The 19,950-nt window shown below is 54.1% G+C and overlaps 5 protein-coding genes and 1 pseudogene across 6 annotated transcripts; 3 read left to right on the plus strand and 3 right to left on the minus strand.

Annotated features, from left to right (window-relative positions):
• The first annotated feature begins 1,059 nt into the window (after positions 1–1,059).
• Positions 1,060–2,444, plus strand: EV422DRAFT_236767 (uncharacterized protein). Its single transcript, XM_053065616.1, has 2 exons — positions 1,060–1,113; positions 1,190–2,444. The coding sequence occupies exon 2, from the start codon at positions 1,383–1,385 to the stop codon at positions 2,097–2,099; it is 717 nt and encodes a 238-aa protein (XP_052928587.1). The 5' UTR covers positions 1,060–1,113; positions 1,190–1,382; the 3' UTR covers positions 2,100–2,444.
• Positions 2,445–4,071: 1,627 nt separating this feature from the next.
• EV422DRAFT_564214 (kinase-like domain-containing protein) lies at positions 4,072–5,578 on the plus strand (the record flags this gene model as incomplete). The annotated part of the gene is made up of 2 exons (XM_053072172.1): positions 4,072–4,437; positions 4,535–5,578. The coding sequence occupies 2 exons, from the start codon at positions 4,072–4,074 to the stop codon at positions 5,576–5,578; spliced, it is 1,410 nt and encodes a 469-aa protein (XP_052928588.1).
• Positions 5,579–7,148: 1,570 nt separating this feature from the next.
• Positions 7,149–10,019, plus strand: EV422DRAFT_236795 (Cupredoxin). The gene is made up of 5 exons (XM_053065617.1): positions 7,149–7,861; positions 7,940–8,008; positions 8,082–8,440; positions 8,529–9,178; positions 9,254–10,019. Exons 1-5 carry the CDS (start codon positions 7,567–7,569, stop codon positions 9,741–9,743), a joined length of 1,863 nt encoding a protein of 620 aa, XP_052928589.1. The 5' UTR covers positions 7,149–7,566; the 3' UTR covers positions 9,744–10,019.
• Positions 10,020–11,857: 1,838 nt separating this feature from the next.
• On the minus strand, positions 11,858–12,616 carry EV422DRAFT_564216 (uncharacterized protein; the record flags this gene model as incomplete). The annotated part of the gene is made up of 1 exon (XM_053072173.1): positions 11,858–12,616. The coding sequence occupies one exon, from the start codon at positions 12,614–12,616 to the stop codon at positions 11,858–11,860; it is 759 nt and encodes a 252-aa protein (XP_052928590.1).
• Positions 12,617–13,212: 596 nt separating this feature from the next.
• EV422DRAFT_t37 lies at positions 13,213–13,281 on the minus strand (annotated as a pseudogene). The gene has a single exon. The product of its transcript is annotated as a tRNA-OTHER (tRNA).
• Positions 13,282–13,618: 337 nt separating this feature from the next.
• EV422DRAFT_503674 (uncharacterized protein) lies at positions 13,619–14,332 on the minus strand (the record flags this gene model as incomplete). The annotated part of the gene is made up of 1 exon (XM_053068366.1): positions 13,619–14,332. The coding sequence occupies one exon, from the start codon at positions 14,330–14,332 to the stop codon at positions 13,619–13,621; it is 714 nt and encodes a 237-aa protein (XP_052928591.1).
• Between the last annotated feature and the right edge of the window lie 5,618 nt (positions 14,333–19,950).

Here is a 19,950-nt window from a genome sequence, read left to right on the forward strand (position 1 = left end):
GTTTTGGGGTCTCAGCCTCTCGTCGTGGGTCTTTCACAGCGGGCACGAGAATGCGTTGTGGGAAGTGGGTCCGGAGCACCCGCGCACGACAGCTCGGTACCTCCCTCCCAGCCATCGGACTTTCTCCATCCCATCCAAGCCCCCATCGTCCCGGCAGACCTCGCACACAGTTCGGGCCGTCGTTTCCAATCGTATCCCAGTGGCACCCAAATAATCCAATAATAATCCCACTCAACCCAAACTCGAAGCCATCTTCAAAAGCCCCAACAAAAAGATTTCGTCATGGGTGCGCAACCACCATCCATCCGACCCATGTCTCCCCCCTCCCACGATCACAGTGGCAATACGGCCACAAAAACCCGACTCGCTGAGTCGCTGAGCAAAGCCACCGTGGTTACACTTTTTCATTCCCACCGCCGGAGGGGGCAATGAGATGGATTGTGTTTCGTGATGGCGGGCTGGCCATGATTGTCCCCGGTTTACGCTGGGCGGTGCGTAGATATGATACTGAACGTGGGATGAATACCCGGCTGATATTGCGGAATTGGGCTGGTCATTTGGCTGATGAATCTCTCTTCGACACTGGGTCCGCACGTCGCGAGAACCAATCTACGTATTACAATACCCACTCTCGGAGGTCACAATATACCCTTCTTGAACAACGGATGACCACCGGCCGTCAGAGAATGCGCGCATCAAACGCCACCAACGGAAAAGGTTGGATGCGCAGAGGAAAGCCAAACGGCTGAACAAAAAGTGTGCATGCAACACAGCACTGCTCGTCATGGAACACCAGACGAGACGATCCCAGCCCAGTGCACATCACCCGTCAGCCGGTACACGTCGTAGTGCGGATCCCACATCCCAGCGTGACGGATCAGGACAATGACCGAATGGGCGAACCGAACAGGAAACGCATTCAGCAGAATAGCCCTTCTGGAATGGTATTGTCTATCTCAACGTACAGTGCGAAAAGATATCGCTGAACTGTCCCCCGTACATTCAGTGTTCCCCAACTTAACGCTCTAAGTCCCCACATAACATCTATACGAAAGGCCCGCAAATGAGAGCGTCTGAGGCCGTGGGAGACGGTTTTCGCATCCTTACCCTCCCGTAAGCTTTCGTCATGATCCTCTCTCTCCCATAAGCTACAGTATCATCGCCATCCGCGAACCTGACAGACAGAAAGACAGGAGGGCCGCGGGCGATCGGGTGTATGATTCAACGTGCGGGTGTGTCCTGCAAGGGGCGGAACGTGGTGGAAACATTTTCTCTCAACCCATCTCTCTGTTTCATTTCGCGGGCACAAGAAGCTTACTTCAACTTTCTGCCTGCGATATACCCTGAAATCCGTATGGAAACCGTCCCTCCCCCCACCTTCAATGTCCTTTTTGGCTATAGAAAAAGATACGGGGGATGGATCTAAGCCCTGCTCCCGACCGACCGCCAAAAAAAAAGTGGGCGGCATAAAAGAGAAAGCTGGCTTGCTGCGTTCCCCCTCCCGACGGTACTTCAGATTTTCTGGAACCGGTTTAATTGTATCTCGCTCCCTCCGTGTTGTGGACGCATTCCAATTCCTGCAAAACCTTACACACACACACACACACACACACACACACACACACGAAAACCCCAAATTGGTTTCGGTTCGTTCGGAAACCCGGAAGCTATCATCTATCGACACATTTCGGGCTCGTTACGTTGCACCGGCGAGCGCAGTTTGGAATACCCAACGTTCCTCTCCTCGAGTGTCATCTGGAGTCGGGACCCATTCAACCCGCACCGCGCAATACCCCAATATCCTTCATCGTCGTCGGCCATCACCGCCACGGACGTTACATAACAGCACACCGCAAGAAGGGGTTGTCGTACACCGTTCATCAAGGTTTTGGCACAAACGCGCGCGCTTTCAACTTTCAAGGTTGTTACATCGTATATCGCTTATATTGCGCGCGCCACCCCTTTCGTCGGCGACATTTATCCCGTCGGCATACACATACATACAAGAAGGTTTGGCTTTCACCACCCCGTCGGTCGCAAGCAAGCAAGCAAGCGCCAAGCCGCCTTCCAGTTCCCCCCCTCAACGGCCCAAACTGTAAAAGCTTTCCTCCCGTCGGGTCTGAGCTATACCCCTCTCTGCCCCTGCGAACGGCCATCCCCTTTTTACCCCAACACTCCGGCTCGTTCCACACCACAGATCGCTCGGTCGGTATACCGCAACCCTCGCACAACACCGACTCGGGATCCCCCGGAACGGTTCAGGGACGATTTCAACGGAAAAGGGTGTTCTTTCCGACATCGCACATACCCCATCTAAGATATTAGCCACGGCAACACCTCTACGACTCGTCTTCCCGCACATATAAGACCTGGGGAGGGTGCTAGCTCGTGCCAGTATCGCAAAAACGCCTCGACCCCGTCTGCATCGCTTTCGTGGCTTACGCCTTGCTTTGCACACCATACGACCCTTCGTTCGCGCATCGCACGCATACCCTTCCGAGCAGTTTACTCGCAAGAGATAACCAGCCTGCCTTTATCACCATCCATCCACCCTCGCGATATCTCTTCCTCACGTTGTTGTCCCTTTGCCTGTCAAGCCGAGATTACGCGTGTGCCCAATTGATCGCCGGAACACGCACGCAACACGCACGTTCTTCTTCCTGGTCCTGTTCCCATCCGCTATCGGGACCCCCGTATCCCATAGGAACCAACACACACACACACACACCCACGCACACTCACTGGCATAAGCCCAGGGTCCTCCCCGCAACCCCAAAGAGACAACATACTATCTCTTGCAAGCCTCTCCTCGCACAAAGCCTCCGTCGTCTCTCATCACTGAGTGAGGACATACAGTACCCTCCAGTAGTTTCCTTCGGCTTGTGTAAAAGATCATCGTCGTGGTGTGGGGATCGTATCTCGCCCCCCAAGCAAGAGTCGGTTGCGATTGGCGTGCGCATGTACAAGAACCTCCCGAGTTCATACACTTCCTCCTCCGTTTGTGGGAAGTGCATGTACTGTATATATATTCACGATCTGGCACTGAGGATCGGTCCGCTTGACTGTGCAACAGACCTGCCCGCATATTCCCCAAGTCCTCCTTCCCCGGGGGCCTTCTCATCATCATCGGCCGTCACCCACGACATAGTACGGTATACTAGTACGTAGGGTTCATCGCAAGGTTCACTCACCGCGCTCCCATTCCTTCACGGGAGAAGTGTGGCGTCGGAAATCAAGGGAGGCCAAGAGAACGCGTCGAGTCATCTCTCTCACACACGGAGGGAGTAGGGTCTGCTGCGCCACCTGACAGCGTCCCGCTTCGACAGTATCCCCCATCGCGCTGTCAGCATCCGATCTAGTATCAAGCGTCAGGCTGCTTTCATCCGCTACTTACTACTAGTAGTGCCTGCCTGCAAACACTCGTATCTGACGGAGCACCGCCCCGCAATAACACCCACTCGGCAATCTTAATCAATCCCTCCGTGTTCGCATCCACCACGCGCCCCCCCCCCCCCCCGCCCTCTCAGTTAAACCTTACGCCCGCCCACAAAAACGCAAACTTGCAATAGTACTCCTAGTACGTTTCGCAAGCGGTCAAGGCACTCCCATTACAACTCAGCATCATCACTTGTCAACCGCTATTTCCCCCCCCCCCCCCCCCCCCCCCCGCCCCCTTCGGATCTAATCATCGTTGATCAGAACGCACTGGCAAAAAGGGGGGCTTATAACTTGCGACAAACCCGACATCATAACAACCCGTCCATCTATATCCATCCCGATCCCACTTCCCGCCATCGCACATTCCCCGCCCGTGGGAGAGGCATCATAGCAACAGCAAGAACCACAAGATACGTAGAAAGAAAAGGTCCCTACCACCGTCATCATCCGCCCGTCCAAAAGAGATCAGAAGCAGTGTGCGCAGTCTCTTTCGGCCCGCCATATATATCTCCTTCTTACGAATCGCTCGATCCCCAACCGACGACGAACGATTTCGCATCTGAACTATACCCTTGAATGAGACTGCATCTCATAACTGCATTCTACCCTTCCACAAAGCATTCCTACCGCACGATGCATGTCTCATCCTCATCAGCACAAACGGCCTTCGACGATGACCTCCACGGCAGCGCTCAAGCCCCCGAAAACTTCACCCTGCCCACCCTTCCCACGCTCAAGATCACCTCCCTGATCAACTCGGGGTCCTTCGCTACCGTCTACGAGGCCATCGATACCTGCTCGCGCGAGCGGTATGCGGTCAAGGTGCTGTCCAAGAGCAATCTGAGCAAGACGCATATGGAGACGCTGTGGAGGGAGGTTGGGATTATGAAGCGGATTCAGGCTGAGCGGGTGCCTGGGGTTGTGAAGCTGTTTAGGGTCGTGGAGAATGAGCATTGGTTGTTTTTGGTGCTGGAGTATTGTGAGATTGATCTCTATGATGTGAGTATCGTTGCATTGCCCGGGACAGCACTTGGGATCATCGGTCTACTCTTTGTTGAATGCGTCCTCATCATCATCCTACCTCCATTCCTCCCAGGCCATCACGGAATCAAAACTACCAGCCCATGCCGTACTTCCCATCTTCCATGCGCTCTGCCGAACCCTGACCCACCTCCACTCCCTCTCCATCTACCATCGCGACATCAAGCCCGAAAACATCCTCCTCACATCCCCGCACAGCGCCAACGGCTACTCCCACTCCCGCCGCGTCCGCCTCGCCGACTTTGGCCTCTCCACAATCTACCCGTGCTCAACCGACCTCGGCTGCGGGTCCAGCCGCTATATGGCGCCAGAATGCCTACCCAACGCACGGAAATGCGCATGCTCAACAGACAGCGGGGCCTTCAACTCCGACCAAGACGACGACGACTGCGACATCGCCCGCGCAGATCCATACGACTGCGCCAAAGCCGATGCATGGTCCCTCGGTGTCGTCCTCGTCAACCTGGTCACGGGCAAGAACCCCTGGTACGAGGCCGACCTGTCCGACCCGCTGTACGCCGCGTACCTGTCAGGCAAGCCCGTGCTCCGCCACACGTTTGGATTTTCGGAAAAGTTCGACAATGTCGTGAGGTCGATCCTCGATCCGAACCCGGCTACAAGATGTGCCGTGCGTGATGTGTGGGAGAAGGTCAAGGCCGTCCGCAAGATCTTTGACCCCATACCCCCGGAGGTCCCGCTCCCCGTCACATCGTCATCGTCACCGGTCGTCGTCGAAACCCTCCCAAAAACCGTGATCGTAACCCCCACTTCATCCTGCTCCTCCACTAACGTATCAGCGGCCGTCAACCCCCGCATCGCCGGCCTGCAACTAACCCACGACGCCGACTTCTACCGCCCCTCCACGCCCCCGATCAATACACTCACAACCTGCTCCTCCGCCCCAACAAACATCACAACAACATCCTCCCTCTTCACCGCCTCGCCGCCGCGGTACATTGCGACCAACGGCGCGATGCATGACTCGGGCTTCGAGTCGGAGGAGCTGTGTGAGGTGTTTGGGAAGGAGGAGTGTTGTACGATCGCGTCGCCGGGGAGGGAGGACGATGAGGATGTCTTTATGTTTGATGCGCGGGTTTGACGCGGGTGGCGGCGATACATCATACCATCCTCACCTGCATCAAACGGCATCGGGCGGTCCGGGAACTCATCCTGCAAGGTCTCCCAACTCGCACGCGACATACCACTTCGCCGATATACCCCCCGCATGCAACCCCACACACCGCGATACACACACTCCAACACACCCATATACCCTTCCCCCACATCCCCCACCCAATGCACACTCACCCATGTTGTTCTTTGTACCTAACACCGCCACCCCATTCAGGGGTGTGAGTCTGTGTTGTCATTTCACTTTATTCATCAGTAGTTTCTCATCTCTGTTGTTTTCTTGGACGGCTGCGTGGGGGGGGGGCCAGGTGGAGGAATGTGTTTGATCCACTTTTTTGTGACCCCTTGTTTTTTTTTTTTTATATGTGATTTTGAGTGTACTTTTTTTTTGCGGGAGTGTGCGAAATGCAATACGAAAAATGAAATACAATGGAATCACCATATGCGCTTGAGAACATTTGCTGACGGCTTGAGCGTAAGGCGACCGTGGCATAGATCAGGCTGCTGGAAGATTTTTGTGAGCCTGATGCGGACAAAGCTCGCATGTCCCATGGGGCTATGTAAAGGCCTGCCTACAATTAGTCATATCATACACCTCAACTCACGTAATGATGGTGGTCTGATCGAGTACCCGGATGTGTTCGGGTCATGCAATGGGGTTTTACGACACGATCTTCCAAACGAGATAGAGTCTAAGGGCTGCTAACCACAAGAAGGTCGTAACAGGGCATGCTAAAATACCGTATACATAAGCTATGCTCCTGCTCCTTCCCCTCGACCTCGAGCCCCGTCCCATTCCCGGTTCCAAGTTGCCCGCCGGCCGGCGAGAAGGTTAGGATTCTTTCCGAAAATGGAATAGACAATGACGAGCTATTGGCAACGGTACGTGGTAATATCACACCAGAGGTCTCCCAGCCTCATAACTTGACAACCACCAGTGTGGATCAGCTGCATAAGGAAAGAAACTGGGACGCCGGTCATTCAGACATTGCATCAGGAGATGCACGGCTGAGGGAGATGCTGTTCGGGCGTACAAGTAGAGACAATAGACTATGGATGGACGGCCAACATGGGACTCTTGACGTGGCATATCATCTCTGTCGCAGCAACCTTTACGCATATAGAACCTGCGCTTGAGATAGCACGACCCTCTTGAGCTGATCGAGGTGGTGCCCCTGCCAATGGTATCGATGTTTGGAAGGACTGCGTTTTTTGTTGCCGGAAAAGGGACTGCGAATATTCGACTCAGCGAACGTTCGACTGGAAGTCACAACTCAGCGTGTTCTTTCATGACACACGCGTTGCGGAGCTCTGAAGAGATGATGGAGCACGTTTCCTATCCCTTCAAGCAAGTACCTTTGTACTAGCACGGAATAGCAGCGAACTGCGAACTACACCATCTGGTCCGTCTATACTTCGATACCACTGCAGTATATACCGATATCACCTTGTGAGCCCGTAGACACCAGTCTACTACATGGCAAAATGTCGGGGAGAGCGGAGGTGTCGAGGGGAGGCGAGTTTATGAATGGAAAGCCAGAGGTCCTGAAGGGTTAGAGCCGTACGTAGTCTAGCATGGGGTGGACGAAGGTGCGGTAAATGCGGAGTCTATAGTCCAGGGGGGCCAGGGTTAGCTGAACCGAGCGAGTCGAGGGAATGCGGTGCTTTTGCGCACCAACGAACTCCAGAATGCGCTTTCGAGCGTCGACGCCCCGCCCCTCGCGATGCGCTTACAGTACAGTAGCTTCGCCCAAGATGCAAATGAGTAAACATAAGCGAGGAACCTGCATCTCGCCTGAGGGGATCCACGCGAGTATATGAGGTCCCCAAGCGGACTTGATTGCCCCTTCGCATCTTCCTTCAAGCATCACAGTAAGGCAAAGTGATTTTGCGCTCGCCATCTTGCTATCGTATTACGCAGATTCGCCCCGAAACAGTCGAGGAGAAGCCACCGTCATGGCCAAGCCTTCTGCCAGCGCCACCCCAGCGGTGGTTGGTGCTCAAAAAAAACCGTCAACCTTCCGCATCTTCGGAGTGGGAGCGCTTACTGGAGCATCCATCCTGATTGCTCTTGTCGCGTATTTCTTCTCCTCCGAGTCGGCCCTCATCGTCGAAAGAGCTCGCCGTGCTGTAGCGAAGCCTTCTCCCACCTCAACCACTACCGCTGGTCCCGCTGGGGGAACGAGCGTCAGTGGCGTGCCTCTTACTGGCGTTATTCACGACTATTACTGGACAGTGACCAACTTCACCGGTAAGCTACCTCGCTCCGTACATGGCAGGGTCCGGGGAAGGCAGTATCGCTGATGCTGCTATTTTTATTGTGCCATAGATGCTCCTGATGGCGTTTCCCGCACCGTTCTCGGTATCAACAACAAGGCCGGCGATCAGGCTTTAATCGGTAAGAGCCGCTATGCTCGCTTCCCGTCTGATTTCCTCCGAGGCTCATGCTTTAGATCTTCGTCGTCCAACAGAAGTGAATCTGGGTGATCGGATCCGCGTACACGTTCAAAATGGTCTCACGGCTCCGACTTCGATTCATTGGCACGGAATGTTCCAAAACGGAAGTAACATCATGGACGGGCCCTCGGGCGTGGCGCAATGCCCTATCCCACCTGGCAAACTTTTCGTCTACGACTTCATTGCCGCGCAAACGGGCAGCTACTGGTGGCACTCGCACTACATGGCGCAATACGTCGACGGGCTGCGTGGACCGCTCATCATCCATGATCCAAAGGAGAAGACCAAGTACGGCTACACGGATGAGAGGACGCTCACTTTGGCAGACTGGTATAACCGCGCCGTCTCCAACGACTTGTTGGCAGGTTATCTGGTAAGTGTATTTATGATAGGACCCAGGTTTTCCATCCAGAGAATGATCTCCTGACGCGAGATGCCGTCTACTCCGTGCTACACATTAGTCGCCTACCAACGATGGGAGTGAACCAGTCCCGGATTCAATCCTCGTCAATGGAAACGGCTTCTTCGAATGCAAATACGCTTCTGTGTCTCAACACTGTGTTGCTAAAGACTCGACCACAGCCATGACGCGCATCACTGTGAATCCCGGAACGACCTACCGCTTTCGCTTGATCTCCATGTCTTCCTTCACCGCTTACAACTTCAGCATCGACGGCCTCAAGCTGACCATCATCGAGACGGATGGCGTCGACACCATGCCGTACGCTGTTGATCGTATCACAATCAACAACGGTCAAAGGTACTCCGTCCTGGTCACCACCCCCCCCTCGACCAAAGCCAAAAATACGTACATCCGAGTCATCGGACTCCATGACTACCCGTGGACCGCCTCCCCTCCTGGGCCCGGATACCGTTTCAACGGCGCCGCGATCTTGCAGTACGCTGCCAACAGTCTTGCTTTGCCAACGACGGTCATGCCCAAGACGTTCATCGACTTTGACCAGTCAAAGGTCGGCTCGAACCCCCCGGCTGCGGCCCCGAGCAAAGCCACCGTGACCGTGCCCATCAGCTTCACTTTCCAAACCACTGCAACGGATCCCATCCAACGCGCCTATGTCGCGTTTAATCCTGACCTTAAGAACTTGCATACGTGAGTCCCACCCTTAGTTCCATCTCTACGCCTTCCTCGAATCAGCGTGTTGAAAATGTTTTTTGACTCCATTAGGTACCAAGCTCCAGCGACGCCTGTCCTCATCGATCTGCTCAAGAACAAGAAAACCGTAGCTCAGCTGTCGCCGAACTCTAACGTGTTTGAGCTCAAGCGACACGATGTGGTGGATCTCATCGTGATCAACTACGACGGGGGCGAGCATCCTTGGCATTTGCACGGGCATACGTTCTGGATCATGGGCCAAGGCACCGCGACCGCCTTCTCCCAGATCCCGAAAACCTTCCCCACGACGAACCCACCCCGCCGTGACGTCGTTACGTTGCAAGCCTGCGATCTCGACCCCACCTCCGGCGATTGCGCTGCCGGCAACTTCGGTTACACCGTCCTGAGGTTTGTCGCGGATAACCCCGGCGTGTGGTTCTTCCATTGCCACATCGAGTGGCACATCGAGGCCGGACTCGCGCTGGTCTTTGCTGAGGCCTTGTCGGATCTCAAGGCCGCCCAATACCCTTTTCCCCAATGCTATACCGATCTTTGTGTCTGAGATTTTCTCCCCTCGGGAGCTCGTCTAATCGATAGTTCTTATAACACCCTTTCCGTAGTGTAGCTCGTTTTATGCACTACGGATACCTTGTCATTCAGCACGATTTGTTGACCTGCAACCCGATTCTTTACTTTTCGCAAGATACAACTGACTCAGATACAGCTGAATGCTCTTGATGCGCTCCAACACTGCTCTGAAGAGTGCTGCTATTCGATGTGCTTCATATTCACTTGCCAGACACATTTGCAACAGTCGTGCCTTGTGATTGTGATTGAGCCATATCGATAACAGAGTTGAATTAAGTAGGCGTGGCACCTAGAGACACACCCCCTTCCCGCCCCCCGCCCCCCCCCACTATAAAAAGGACTCCACCGGCGTAGATTAACCTAGGAGGCATTTCACAGCTATAGACTAGACCCTAAGTTTGTACCATATAGTGCCCATTGACCCAACTGACTAGCGTACCTACACCTAGCAGTTCGGGGTTGCCAATATACGGACTACCCCTAAGCGTGTCTACTTGTGCGGTTAGAATAGGCCTTTTAGTTGGTCTCTGCCTTTTACCTTGCACTCTCCACAAGTAGATCATCTCCACCTGCCAACAACCCAAATTAGGACCAATCTCAGGGAATGATTGACCACTTTCACATTTTGGGGGCCTGGCCGGGAAAAGAAGAGACCACCTTCAAGGAAAAACAAAGAAGGGATTACAAGGAATGTATGAGGTCATTTCCAGGAACGGATTGGCAAACCAGATCTGCCACCTTACAAGAAATCTACCCACGCGTCGAACTTTCTGTTCCCCTACGGAGAAGCGAGGCACCAATCTCCACCAGAGATTGAAGATCAGACGATAGATCTTCACCAAGATCAAGATAGCGAAACTGGCTGATGCAGAATTTGTCGCTAGTCTCCGCTCCTCAAGTTGTCCTCAAGCCGCTTGTCAACTCAGCAAGCAATTGCTGCGAGTAGTGCGACAGCCCAACAAGCATTCAACAAGCAGAAACGGCAGGCCCTAGCAGGCCAGAAAGTACACAAGTCCAAAGCCAAGGCTAAGTCCAAGGATTCCCCGTCTGAGGAACCCTCGCCCAAGAAATCTTTGCCCAAGGAATCCTTGCCCAAGCAATCGTTGCCACATCAGGGCTCAGCATCCGGTGTGAACCCGTCCCGGACACCGGACTCACCTAGCAGTCCAGCTGCCCCCATACCAAGCCCACCTAGCAGTCAAGCTGCCCCCGTACAAAGCCCACCATCCCTGAACCCCCCCGTGCATTCCCTCATTCAACCACCATCTACCTATCCATCCATCCATCCAGCCACTTGTGAAAGTGGTTGATTATTCCCTGAGATAGGTCCTGAATTGGGTCGTTTGCGGGTGGAGATGATCTACTCGTGGAGAGTGCAAGGTAAAAGGTAGAGACCAACTAAATCCCTATTCTCACCACACAAGTAGACACACTCGGGCGTACTCCGTATATTGGCAACCCCGGACTGCTAGGCGTAGGTACGCTAGTCAGTTGGGTCAGTTCAGCTCCTATGGTACAAACTTATGGTCTAGTCTATCGCCGGTGAGAAGCTCTCTGGGCAATCTACGCCAGTGTCGTCCTTTTTATAGTGGGGGAGGAAGGGGGTGTGTCTCTATCCTACTACTGATCACGCCTGGTCACGCGCGCACAAATACTAATCTTCCCTTGAATCTCCCCATCTCCTCGTACGCCGTCAACCTGATCACTTTCACATCCTCCTTTCTTTTGAGCTTTTCTCTAGGAGGGATGCTCAGAAGGGTTCCGCCGTGGTACTCCCTGTATTTTGCAGAAACTAGCCTGTTGCACCATGTTGCCATGGTGTGGTAGCCTCCGGGAACCTCCGCTACTTGGGCGGATGTGTTGGTGAAGTGGTGTTTGGTGTTTGAGGTCGTGGGGTGTCATAGGTTTGATCAATCAGCGCGCGCTGGATGGACCAGCGCGGGATGGTCCGGCACCGGATGGTCTTCTCTTCCCCGGAGTCGTGGTCTGGGTCGCTTCCTGACAAGCTTCTGCACTGAGCATGCGTACTTTGAGCCACCATCTGCGGAGCACTTCTTCGGCGGCGGACTCGGGGAGAGGGACGACGTGTTAGTAGTCAATGAGATTTGTCATTGACGGCGTGATCTTAGCTCGGAGCGTAGGACAACGTGGTTGCGGGGGTGAGGTCGGAGGGGTGGTTGGGTACCGAGCGACAATTGCGTCCAGGATGTCGTCTATGGTGGCGTGCTCGCTGGCGGCAAGGCTAGAGTGGGCTCTGCGGGCAGCCTCTTGCTGCTTGAGGCGGGCGATCGGGGCGAAGTCGTCGACGCCTGCGGTGTAACGGGACAGCATGTTTCGCCTATCCTCGTTGAATTGATCTGGGTTGCCGATTTCGTCGCCGCTGGCGATGGAAGCGTGGCCAATGTAGATGTCTGGCGACTCCCGCAGGCTGGTCTTGAGGGTTTCAAGCTGACTTTGAGGGTCGAAGTTTACGTCGGCCTTGGGACGCTGGGCAATGTTGAGCCCCAGGGTAGGCCATGAGCCGCCTCGGTACTTCACCCAGGATTCCCGAAGTTCCTTCCGGCTATGGGCGTGCAGGACATCCCGTGGCGTCGTGGTGGGCTGACTGAAGCGCCAGGTGTTGAGCCAGCTCCATCCGGGCAGTGGTCCCCAATCCAGCACTGTGTGTTCTGCTAGCTGGGTGCGGACCAAGGTGATTGTGCCCGAGGGTGTGTCAGCGCAAAGATGCAAATTGCGGAAGGGAAGGTCTCCGGCAGAGAAGCTTGCGTGGACGTATTGGACGGTGAACCCATGGTTGTTGGGGTTCACGTGGCAGTCTACGGTCACGTTGTTGTTCATGAGACACATAGTGCCTGGAGAGCCCGCAGGAATGTTGCGTTGACATTGGGCAGGGAGGTTTTCGATAACCTTGCTTCGTCAAGCATGGCCAGCGGGGTCGATCCATTTGTGGCAAATGGCCATGCGCTTGTGTGCCGTGGCATTCTCCGCAAATTCTAGGTATTCCGCCCACCCAAGGCCGTATCTCACATGTCGACTTTCTGCTGTGGGGCAAGAGAATTTGCCCTTGTTCGTCTCTCCCCCGGAGGTTGTTGTTGTCCACACCCCTCCGTGGAAGACCGCCTGTGCGTCCACTGCTGGGTGCCCCCGTTGAGTTCTGGACCTCGGTGATCCTCCGTGTTTTGCTACGCCCTTCGGTGTCCTCCATCCTTTCGCTTGAGCGAACCAAGGTCTCCGGTGGCAAGCCATTTCAACGCCAGACTTGACCACAATTCAGACTCTACTCTTGGCACGCCGAACATCAGCTCCTTGTCCTCCGGCTTGTCTTTGGGTTTGGGGCCAAAGCTCGCTACGATGACCTCAAGTTCCCAAATGTCAAGGGAATCGTCCTGATCGCTTGGAACGCCCCGGAGAGGTGGTACAGTCACAGAAAGAAGAGAAAAATGTTTGGGGAAGGTAGGATTCGAACCCACGCCACCTGGGTGAGAGCCAGGTGTCTTAACCACTAAGCCAAAATATGTGTGTTCCCGTTACACCTCCCCTTGACTGTACCAGCCTCTCGGGTAGATGTACCAATGTATGGGTATGATGGACCAGTGGATCGGTCTTATTTTGGTTGGAGTACCAGCCCGGGTCTCTGGTCCGCTGTGGGGTACACAGGACCCGGTCGTTGGTATCGCAGTATATGTATGGTCCCGAGAAGGACTTGTGGTGCTACCATGTCAGGGGAATCGTTCCGATTGCTCGGAACGCACCGGAGAGGTGGTACAGTCACAGAAAGAAGAGAAAAATGTTTGGGGAAGGTAGGAATCAAACCCACGCCACCTGGGTGAGAGCCAAATGTCTTAACCACTAAGCCAAAATGGGTGTGTTCCCGTTACACCGAAGGTTGGGGCCTGCGTGGATAATGTAGTTGGGCTGGTCGACGCGGGGGAAGGCGGCTTGGCGGAGCAGTGCTTTTGGGTCCTCTAGGTCATCGCGAGTCTCTTGGATGCCGTGCTCTTTGCGGAGGGCCTTGGCACATTGCGCGTAGTGCGGCTCCAGGTTGGTAATGACAACAAAGACAGCTTGCTTCAAGATCAATTCCTTTTCCCAGTCTTGCATGTGGTTGTGAGCCTTCAATCGCGAGGTCAGCACCGGGTGGGGGAAGAGGCCGTGCACACGGGTGTACATGGTGGATGGGATGTCCGTATACTCCTTGTATAGGCTCGGGAGCATGACGGTTTCGATGTCCCTCCCTGCGACCCGGTATGGTTGGTCTTCCTCCATATCCCCCTCCCCTGTCTTCATCGCAAAGTCGGTCCTCCACTTGCCGTTCTCATGGTCATAGAGCGCCAGACGCAGTCCCCTCCTCTTGCCAACATTCGGATGCTTGGTTGCAGTGATCTTGCCGTTGGTTTCCACATTCTCCGGGAGGTCTTCTAGGCAAGGCGGGCAAACGAAGTTGTACCGGTCGAAGTAATCCCTCAGGACTTCTTCGTCTTCCTGAGGGTGGGGCAGTCTCTGGTTGTTGAGGCATTCTGGTTGGTAGAATTGGCTTCCACAGCAGAGGTCTCCGGTTCGCATTGAACGACGCGACCATAAATGGAAGCGCTATCGTCTGGGTTTTTGCACATGCAAACAGCTCCATTCTTCTCTGCTCCGTAGTACTCCTCTTCCTCTCCGGGCTAGTATTCCACGTTCCTGGTCAGGGTCTTGCTCGTGAACTTGTCCTCTCCCGGGTCCAGGCCGGAGATGCTGAGAGTGGCGGAGCCAATGATTGCTTTGCCTCTTTGTCGTTCTTCCGGCTTGTCCAACACCTTCCTTTTCTTGCGGGTGTCAACAGGGGTGTCGCCGGCATTTTGCACGGTGATTCTGGGCAAGCGGATTGGCGGACGTTTGTTCCCCGTTGCTTTCACTGGGGCGGGAGTACATGGGCCGGTGGCTTCTCTGAACCCTCTGTCGATCTGAGGGGGAGAGTTGTCAACCTCGATTGGTTTGTGGGGGTACACGGAGCGGACGGGGGTACTGGGGACCGGCGAGTTCGTTCGTTGGTTCTTGGTCCTGGTTGTTGGTTGCAGGATAGGCGGCTTCGAGACTGCATTGGACAGGTCTGCGACGCTCGATCTTCTTGAGGAGGTGGTGGAGGATCTTCGGGACATGATGGTCGGAATTCTCGTAGTACCGGTTCGGGGTTGGTAGGGGGGAAGGGGTAGCAAAGGAGCATGGTGGGGAGCGGTCGTCGGTTGGGGGCTGGTGAGGGTCGAGGGGAGCGGCTTCTGACGCTCGCTATTTATGCAGTTCCGAAGAGGGGGAATTCCCTTGGGTTCTGGGCGTTCTCTCCCTTCTGTCCTGCTGAGCATTCTCTTGCTGCACGTCTTGCTCCCGCTGGGCTGCTGGGTACTCCACCGACGTGGAAGATGCCAGTTGGTCCGCGGTTGCGTGCTTTTTTGCCCATTTTTTTTCCTCATTCCCTGCTCCTGTGCCAACCAGCTGACCCTTTGTCCCTCCTTTGTTCTGCCTCCGCCCTGCGGCCTCTGTGGTATCCCCGCTCTTATCTCCTCCCCTTTTTTGAGACTTCTGCGTGGATTGTCTCGTGGTGTGGCGTAATTGCGTGCTGTCATCGCCGGTCTCGGTGTCCGCCGTAGGTGATTCGTCCCCAATGGTGATGCCGTTTGCGCGACAGTACGTATCCAGTAGCTCCTGGCCTCCGAAGTCCGAGAGTACCACCCAGCTGTCGTGCCCAGTGTTCCAGTTTTTCCAGTGGACTTTGAATTCCCATTTCCCGTTGTTGCCCTGATGGTGGTCAACGATCTTCTTGACCTCCCATTCATCCTCAACAATGCCATCAGAGCCTTCCGAGTCCGTGTCCGGGTCAAGCCCTCGCTTCTTCAGTTCGTGGGACGTCCCATACGTTCTAGGCCTGAATGGCGTCTTCTTCAGGACTCGAGCTGTCGCTGTCTGTGCCAATTGAGCTGTCGAAACTTCCTCTTTGTCCATCTCAATTAGCTCCGTCGGGTCCAGCGGTCGTCTGGCTGTGAATGGTCGCATGCGTCGGATATGGGCTGTCCGGTAGATGACTTCCACAGGCGAGACGAGTTCCATAAGCTTGTAGGTGTGGCCGGTGCCGCCGACACCTACTACCCGGTGTGGTCCACTCCATTTGGCAGCGAACTTCTTGATGGCCGTCGCATTTTCCACATCGGTCGACTTGCGAAACTGAGGAATTGCCAGCCAGACTCGTTCTCCTAGCTGGTAGCTTGTCTTCTCGGAGTTCTTGTCGTACCACACCTTTTGTCGTGCTTGGGCTTTGGCGACGTTCTCCTTGGCCAAATCCCATGCAATCTGCAGGCGCCTGACAATCTCCGCTCGCAAGTCCCCGACCGGCATTGCTCCTTTCCCAATCGACCCCCATGGCTCCGTTGGCGTGTGGGATTTCTCCCACAAGAACCCCGGCATCTGGGGGTCGCGTCCGAACATCAGGTAGAATGGCAGCTCCAAAGTCGATGATTGCATCATGGTCCGATGAGCGAACAAGATGTACGGAAGTTGTCGGTCCTAGTCGTGGTGGGTGTACTCGTTCACGTAGGTCTGGATCATCTTCGAGAGCGTCTTGATTGTGTTCTCCGCAAGCCCATTGGATGGTGGGTGGTAGGGCGACGCTAATGCTGGGGCAGCCCCCAGTAGTTTCAGGAGAGCCTTCTGAACCTCGCTCGTGAAGGGCTGTCCACAGTCCGACGTTATCACTCCGGGGACCCCGAAGATGGTGAATACATGCTCCATAAGTGCCCGGGCAACCGTGTACGCCTTTGCGTCCTTCAATGGAATTGCGAAGCAGAATTTGCTGGCGTAGTTGATGACAACGAGTACGTATTTGAACTTCGTATTCCTTGTAGCCGGCAAAGGTCCGAGCGAGTCCATTCCGACCCGCCACCACACGTCTCCAATGACAATTGGGTCCATCTCTCCTCCTCTCGCAGACTTTGGCATTTCCGGCTTGTGCTGATTGCATTTGACGCAACTGGCAAGGGGATTGATCATGTCCGCCACGCATTCCGGCCACCAGAAGGACTGTTGGAGTCTGCTGAAGGTTTTGTCTCTGCCCAGATGTCCTGCCAACAGGTCGTCGTGGCAGAGCTCCAGGCATTGTCATCGCAATTTGGCCGGTACGACAATCCGTTTGAACATCCGGCGTCGGTACCCGGGTCAGCGAAACTCTTGAATTGGATAGAGTATGCCGTCCTGGACGCGTAGGTCGGAGATCGTCCGTAGCATGAGTTGCTTTGTCAGGACGTTGTCTGGTAGTTCTCCCGTTTCGAAGAATGCGAGGTACCAGGCAACGAATTTGTCCTCCTTCTGCTCGCGTTCAATCTCCTCGGCGAACGCTCCTTCCAGGGTAATGGCACCTGGTGTTGCTGAAGTCTTCCCCGCGGCGGCCGCTTCTCCCTCCATCATGAACACCTCGTCTTTCCTCTCTCTAGATGCTTCTTCAATTGCCTCCATCTGAGTTCCTATCGACCTTTTCTCTTCCAACAAGGCTCTCGATAGGAAGTCGGGTACCGCGTGAGACCGTGTGCTGCCGGCTTTGTACCGAATCTCCATCTGGTAGTCTTGGAGCGCGTATCTCCATCGCGCCCACTTTCCTGCCAGGTCTCCATGCTTGGCCAGTGCCAACAGCACAGAGTGATCTGTTTCCACCGTGAATGGTTTTCCCCAGAGGTAGTACTCGTCACGGCCCAGTGAATTGCCAATCCCTCTCTCTCCTTGTTTGAGTACTGCTTCTCTGCATCCGTTAGCGACTTGCAGATGAAGACCAGAGGGATCTCCTTTCCGTCCTTGACCTTGTAGAGCGCGGCTCCAAGTCCGAGTTTGCTTGCATCGCACTTGAGTACCAGTGGGCATCCTTCCTCCGGAAATTCCAGGATTGCCGCGTCCGTGATTCCCTGTCGCAATTCCTCGAATGCCTTTTGCTCTTCTGGTCCCCATTTCCACACTGTGTCGTTCTTGAGCAAGTCGTATAATGGTCGAGCAATTTGGCCGTACCTCTTAATGTGCTGATGGTGGTAGACACACATTCCGAGGAGGCGTTGCAACAGATGCTTCTCTTTTGGGGGTTTGATGTCGACGATCTTGGTCACTTTGGCTTCGTCTACTGATATCCCTTGGCCGTCCACCTTCTTGCCGAGGAAGTGAATTGCGTGTGCCGCGAAATGCCACTTCTCCAGCTTCACTCGTAGTCCAGGTTCACGAATGCGGGTGAGGACTTGAGAGACATGGGTCATGTACTCCTCGAACGTGTCGGAAAACACAATGATGTCGTCTGTAACATCAGAGGAAACGTAGACGATATTGGGCCCTTCTGAGAGGGCTGAGAGCAGTGTATTGTAGTGAAGAAAAAAGTAAGAAGCTCTTCGCAGCGGCCGCTCGACTGACAGCTTTATATATGGGCTGCCAGTGGGGCTTGCGTGGCTTCAGTGAGGCTTGGCGCCTTATGTAATGTATCACCGAGAGCTCGGGTGGCCAGCCCGGGTTTCGGATCAAGTAGAAGTAAAGAGATATAATATGAAATACAAGTGAAGTTGAGATATCCCCGACACCTTCCTCAGATCCTGAAAAGGGCGCCGAATAAATAAGAGGTGAACTACGAGGGATATGTGAAGAAAGGGAGAGCTCATGTTCATTTTTAAGTGTTGACGCACTTGTTCATTTTATAGTGTTGACGCACTGTGTGATGTGTGTGTTTGAGGCAAAGGCGTCCCTAAGCCGACGTTGTGTATGATGTGGGTGTGTAAGGTCGGTTGTTGCGTCGCTGCGCATGATGTGATGAAGTTTACGTTGTAGTATTGTGCTTTGAACTGCGCATGAAATCGATAATATTCCGACGCCGATTATATGCCCAGAATCTTCGACGAGCGAATGAAATCACCTTTATACGACAACGTCGAAATACCGTTAAAACTTCCGACAATAAATCGACACACTCGCGTTCCCAACACTCCGACGATTACCAAATACAACTACCTTTACCGAAACCTTGCTTCACAACAACGTTTTGTCCTCGGATACGACTGACATGCGAAAAATGTAGGCGTAGGAGAGGATCTCACACATGAAAGCACCCCCGACCCGACTCTCAACCAACCAGAAGCTCCCACGACGCCCGAAACGCTGAAGAAATCACCTGCAAAACGAGAAAACCAATTTCCGGTGGCCGTATACGCCAAACGTTGCAGAAAACCCCGAGAAAAGATTAGCGATAAGACTGTATCAGCGTCAAAATTGCGAATGGAAAAAGGAAAAACTACGTAGACCGCCGCAGGAAAAGAGAAAAAGACCCCGATGTAGCTAAATCCTCTAGAGACAACTAGTAGAGAGTTTGGACTTTGACAAAATCCCGTAGCCTAGAAAAATCCATATAAAAACCCGCCTGTTTTCCCCAGACCTTTGTACAATACGCAAAACCCAGATCAGTGCATGCAGAACACAGATCCCGATAAACAACAGAGCTTTCTACTTCTCTACTCCCGACGACTTCTTTCAGTTTCAGATAGACTTTCAAGGCGCGCTCATAGACCCGGAGAGCTTAGACAAGACGACCCCGAGTGTCGCGACTTGTACTTTGCTGACGTTGCCGAGGACTTGATAGTTCAGGAATCTTGTAAGAAAAGCTGAGAGTGAGATTGGAAAACCCCGTTGTTTTGTTTTGTAGTCAAACCCGCAGATATTCCCGCTTTCGTATTTCGTACCCGTACCCGTAATTCCCGACCCCGTATTAGAAGAAGGACTCCTTTCAAAGCACCTGGATATTAAGGTGGCAAGACGACGCTCTCGCTTGAGATCTCTTCTTGTGCTATTGAGAGACCGGCAGCTTATTTTTCCCGACACCCGACCGTAACCCCGTATTCGACAGACCCTCGCTTCTGCCGGCCACCACCAGAACGTCGCTATTGTCAGCGGTGTGATTAATAGTCAGCGGTTCTTGCGGCGTCGCGCGTGTGATGTGATATAAGATGCTCTATGCTGTTCGTCTCCGTATCCACAAAGATTGTGGATGAGCTTTTCGCCACCGTTTGTAGGCAGGCGTGTAGCGAAGTGCGGATTCGGGTTCCCAAGTAGGGTGAGGATAACCGAGCCATTTGACTAGAAGATTTTGTACGGCGCGTTGCTCGTCGATGATATCTTCTACAACCCATCCAGGTTGTCCG

The sequence above is a fragment of the Fimicolochytrium jonesii genome (genome assembly GCF_025526975.1).
Source record: "Fimicolochytrium jonesii strain JEL569 chromosome Unknown EV422scaffold_3, whole genome shotgun sequence".
NCBI classification, from domain to species: Eukaryota; Fungi; Chytridiomycota; class Chytridiomycetes; order Spizellomycetales; family Powellomycetaceae; genus Fimicolochytrium; species Fimicolochytrium jonesii.